Source organism: Gavialis gangeticus, unplaced genomic scaffold (assembly GCF_001723915.1).
Source record: "Gavialis gangeticus isolate Ggan-Ray unplaced genomic scaffold, GavGan_comp1, whole genome shotgun sequence".
Lineage (NCBI taxonomy): Eukaryota > Metazoa > Chordata > Crocodylia > Gavialidae > Gavialis > Gavialis gangeticus.
In genome coordinates, this window is record NW_017729024.1 from 104,907,072 (window position 1) to 104,912,592 (window position 5,521).

The 5,521-nt window shown below is 41.3% G+C and overlaps 1 protein-coding gene across 5 annotated transcripts in view; it reads right to left on the bottom strand.

Moving 5' to 3' along the window:
- Window positions 1-5,521, bottom strand: part of FOCAD (focadhesin) — a 318,854-nt gene that overhangs the window by 76,338 nt on the left and 236,995 nt on the right. For all 5 annotated transcript variants that reach the window (XR_002097361.1, XM_019517493.1, XM_019517495.1 and 2 more), the window contains exons 20-21: window positions 2,746-2,934; window positions 2,072-2,193 (exon numbers count right to left, since the gene is read on the bottom strand). Coding sequence is in view for 4 of the 5 variants with exons in the window: in XM_019517493.1 (XP_019373038.1) it covers window positions 2,072-2,193; window positions 2,746-2,934 (311 nt within the window). In the remaining variant the exon portion in view is untranslated. The remainder of the gene's footprint in view (window positions 1-2,071; window positions 2,194-2,745; window positions 2,935-5,521) is intronic.

Consider the following 5,521-nt stretch of genomic DNA (forward strand, 5'->3'; position numbering starts at 1 on the left):
AGGGGTCATAGGATCCCAGCAAGATAAACATCCAAATGTCTCTTAAAGGTGTTCAAAGTAGGTGTTTGTACCACCTCCAGCAGCAGTCTATTCCAAACCTTGGGGGCTCGGACAGGAAAGAAGCTCTTCCATATGTCCAACGTGAAACGGACCTGGAGGAGTTTGTGACCGTTCGATCTTGCCATCCCTTGGGGTGCTCTGGTGAACAGACGTTCCCCTAGATCCTGGTGGTCACCCCTGAAAACTTATAGGTGGCCACCAGATCACCCCTGAGCCTGCGCTTTTCCAGGCTGAAGAGTCCCATAGCTCTCAGCCTATCATCGTAAGGTCTGTTTTCCTGACCTCTGATCATATGCATGGCTCTCCTTTGGAATCTCTCAAGCTTCTCCACATCCTTTTTAAATTGTGGAGCCCAAAACTGGACGCAGTACTCCAGCTGTGACCTCACCAAGGCCAAGTGCAATGGAAGAATGGGTTTTGCTTGAGAAGCATCTATGGATGCAAGCCAGTGTTTTGCTCGCTTTACTAGCTGCAGCATCACATTGAAGGCTCATGTTCATCTTGTGGTCAATCATGACGCCCAAGTCCCTTTCATCCATAGCACTAGCCAGCGTACCACTGCCGAGCCTATAAGCATGCTGTGCCAAACCTACAAACATGTATTTAAGTAGGGTGACCATATGTCTTGGTTTGACTGGAACAGTCCCAGACTTTGAAGGTTGGTCCCAGCCAGCTGGTGAAAATTAAAATGAGTGTCCCAGGCATAGGCATGAAGGTGAAGCAGTGTGACCTGTGAAATAGAAAGCTTTAGCAGACCGCAATATTGCCCTAAGATAGATTAGGCTTGATTAGTGGCATGAACATTAATACTAATTGTTACTTAAACAGGTGATTGTTAACAAAAGAACAATGGGTCATTAACTGGCCTTTGAATCCTTGGATGGGTGAGTAAGGGAGGCCTTGGGTGGGGTCACAGATTTCATATTGTCCTATACAGTCACCCGACATCTAAACCTTTATTTTGCTGTTGCACAAATAAAGAATAGCTGGCACTGTCCTGACAGCAGTCTTAAAATAAAGATAACTGGACATTTTATTGTTATTCCTACAGGGATTATTCTAGGCGTGGAAAAAGATTTCAATTTTCTATACAAGGCATTTCTATCCTCATCTATGCTACTTTGTCCATCTCACACATGCCAGGATAAGCCTATATAAATGTTGACGTTCTCATTTACAACCTGGGAACACAGTCTTCACTGAGATGCACATAATAAACCTCAGCAGTAACAAACAGGTCACATTAACTCTTCTTTTTTATTAACTGTGCAAGAGAGACTATCATTTGCACTAGGTTTTATAAATGCTCATGCTGGCATAAAAATGGGAAAGGCACATTCATTTCCCCAGATCCTGTCTTAACTACTTATTTTTTTTTAATGGCCTCTGCAGTTTTTATATCAAGCATAATACCATAATTCTAAATTCCCTGGAAGATTTTAACAAGGTCTTTTTTCTGTAATGATTAATTGGACACTCATTTTGTTCCTTTCCCAAAACCACACAAACTTACATGTTACAGCTCCAGTTTAGCAAAGTTCACTGCACAGGACCAGCCACATCAGCATAATATTCCAGGAAGTTGGAAACAATTAAGAGATATGCTGTGTTGTTATTACTCTGACGAGGAGGTGGAGATTGCTCCCTATGCTAGAATCCCATAGTTGTTGTTCAGACAGACACACCACAATTCTAGAGCACTGTAGCCTGATTAACACAACCACTGGGTGAGTGGAGGAGGGCAAAGGGGGAATGTCAGCTTCAATTTACTCTAGTGATCTTCTGAGGGAGCTTTTCAACAAAGTGAGCATTTTATTAGTTGTATTTACATGTTCTATTCACGTTAATTGTCCCTCACAGCAACTTTAATTAATTGTGGTACATTAAAAACATTACATAGCTTGTAGCTAGTATTTTCTAATTAAAATAAGCAAATGTGACTCCTTAGGGAGTACAGAGAGGAAAGCAGTACATTATTTCTGAAAAGGGAAGAAAAGCCAAGAATACTTACCTCATGAATGAGAGCTATTAACATTTGCTGGAAATTGCGCCCCCTACTGACCAAAAATCGATTAATAGGTTTGCCATCTTTGCCCATATGGACTGGAAGATCGTAACATAACAACATGCCAGCTTAAAAAGAGAAAAAAAAGCAAGTGCAACAACAGAAAATATTACTGAATACAGCAAAATTGTGAGGTACACAGTGCAATAAAATGCTTAAGAAAATATCTCTAAAGCCAATTAAAAATCTAACATATAAAAGCTTGCCTACAAAGAATGACACTGAGAAGTAGGACAGGGGCTCTGAAATCACTTCATGATTCAGAGCCCCCAGACTACTGGTATTAAGAGCTTTATGAAGATAATGATCTTAGGGTTATTGAAAGAAGCAGAGAAAGTAGTAAAGGGAGCATTAGAGGTAACAGTACGTGACTTGCTTAAACTGATCCTTTTCTAAAATTCAAAAAAAAGTTTCTTCAGGGCACCAGTTAAGCATATCGCTTAACTCTAACATAAGCATGTGCTTAAGTGCTACCATGAAAAGGGTTAAACTTAGGTATGTGTCTAAGAACTTTCCTGAATCACAGACATTAACACATTTTAAACATTTAGTGACCAGCACCCAGACTTTTTGAAACATTAATCAAGGAAGTGACTTAGCCATTAACAATCAATGCTCACCTGCCAGGCCAGGCTTCAGACCTGGTTGCTTGTTCCTCTCATACATTTTCAACAAGAAGTTTGGAACTCCTGCTACAGTCTTCCCTTGATCTGAGCGTGTGGCCCCTCTCCTCAGTGCAGAATGATACACACCACGGGGCATGTTGGCCATTTCTTGTTTCACAAGTGATGTTGCAAACTCTTCAAATGCTGGAGGAAGTAGGGGGAAAGACAAAGGTCAGTGGCTGAAAAGAAAGAAAGACCAAAAAAAAAATTCCAACAAACCCAAAACCACAGCTGTGCTTCAGGGCAGTTATGCTTAACTAAAGTAGCAAGTACATATTCAGATGAAAGCTCCGAGGTCAGGGATTTAGAACTCCTGAAGTCTTCCTGACTCCATGTTCACCTGCACTCAAACTTCAGCTCAGGAAGCTCTGAATAAGTGATGTCAGATGCTCAGACTCAAAAGAAAAATAGCCTGAACTGTTCTCCAAGCTGTCGATCAATGTACTCTTTGTTTGATTGTTATGCCATTGATGTTTGCTCAAAGTGAAAAAAGGGACAATCAGAAATTAAATTTACATTGACCAATGAAAAAAAGTCTCTCAAATGATATTTTTCTGCAGGACTTTCCAGCATTAGAAAAACTACAAAGCCAGTACTCTAATTACTGTGAACACAGTGGTAGGTACTGTTTATAAAGCTGTATGCTTTCAAGCTGAGGCTTTTATATTCTAGCCGAGTTCAACATTATAAAGAATTAATATGTTATTGCTTGGCTGTGAAATAAGCTTAAGTAGCCTTTACTGGGGGGAAGGGGGGAGGGGACCGGCCTGGGGTGGAAGTGCACGTGCATACGCGTATGCATGTGCAGTGTTACTGAATCCTAACATGAAGCACACTTCATACCAGCACCTGACAACACTGATAGATTTAAAGAGTCTGTTTTCATTTTATAACCATGTTTGAAAGGGATTCATAACAACTGCTTTACATTAGGCTTGAAACTTCAGCATGCAAGCTTCCAAACCAGATGCAATGCTGTTTTGCCTAGGAATCAGAGCCCATCTAAGATGAAAGAGCACTCAATCTTGCTTCCAAGACCCTTGTTATACTTACTACTTCAGTAGCGTATTTGCTACTTTAACATCTCAGTACTTGCTGTTGGGGTTTAAATCAGGTTTTATAGCCTAATCATTACTGTAATGCCTACTTGTGTACTTCCTCACATTTTAAGTTTGCTAATTAATTATAATTTAAGGTTAGATTTTGAAGACACCATGATTCTGCTACTTCTAGTCATAATGGTACCCAAATCCAACCTACAGATATAGATAAGGCATAAATCACATTGGAAACCAAGCTAATTTCATGAAACAATATCTGGTTCTGAAAAAAATAATACTTCATAAAGTTTTAAACCAGTAAGGAAATAAAAAATCCCAGGGACAATCACTGTTGAAATTTACCATGAATCAAAATATTGGCGCGCACACGGTATACCACAATAAAACAAAGGATTTAACTGTTGTCCTTTAGAACTGTTACATAGGAAGAAGCTTTAATAAAAATAAAATAGTATGTTTCCAGCTTATGTACAATGCCCAACAAATGCCAATCCAGAGACAGATGGATTTATTGAAATCCCCGATGCTTATGTGTGCAGGCAATTATTATCCCTTCATTCCCCTTCCTGGCTCTGTTCCTTGGAGCCACTGAACAAATAATATGCTCTTTCAAAGGGCCCAGACAAGGGAAGATTTCTCAGTTCCAGTTTCCCATGGTCCATAAGATAAGAGAGTAAACAGGAACTACAGTCAGCTTGTGTCGCAGAAAGTCTTTGCTTTGTTTTGGTTCATATTTCATTTTCATTTTTTAATTTCATTTTTGATTCTTAGATGTGTAGCTGAGTTGGCCCTTGCAAGCTGGTTTGAGAGTCAAGACCATTTTCTCCTGAAAGGCAAGGGAAGACAAACCCTCACTCAAAAGTAATTCCTACATAGAAGCTATTCTGATAGGTGCTCTAGATTTTATATCTTCTTACCATAGCAATAAGAGCTTATCTCTTCAGAAAATAACATACAGAGCATTGGTTCTCAACCTATTTAGACACGAGGCACCCTGGATAGACTTTATGCACCCCTCAAAAAATGCTAGCTCTTAGTTTTCACTCACTTTTTTTTTTTACTACAGAGAAATAAAGCATTTTTTTCTGTTGCAAAGAACTCAGAAAAACCATAACTATGGATTTCTATTTGAAAATTCTAGATTTATCCTGTAAATCATGGGCACAATTACACAAGACATTTACTGCAGAGCTGACTAATTAGCACCACAGCAAAACATCACCATCTACATGCCCGAACCTATTAGGTTGCAGTAGATTAATAAATGCCACTGCAGGGTAGTACGTCTAAACATGAGTAGTACCCTGTGGCGGCACTGCTTTCATTGTCTGAGTACACATGTAGATGGTAACGAGGCTGGCTGAGGCATGACGCTGCTTCAGTGCAGAGGCCGCCTGAGAGCTAGCCTGGCACTGAAGCACCCTGATACCCCAAGCATGCAGGCCCCATAATGAAGCACTCTCATGACTCAGCCAGGACCCACCCTTCCCCAGCATATGGAGCGTGGTCAGAGCAGCCCTGGGCTTGCAGGAAACCTGAGGGGGTCAGCCTGCCACCCCAGGGCTGCTCCGACCAGGCTCCATGTGCAGCGGGGGGGGGGGGGGGGGGGGGGGGGGGCCGGGCAACGGGGGAAACACCCCCCCCCGCAAGCCCCCTTTGGCCCCCCCCCC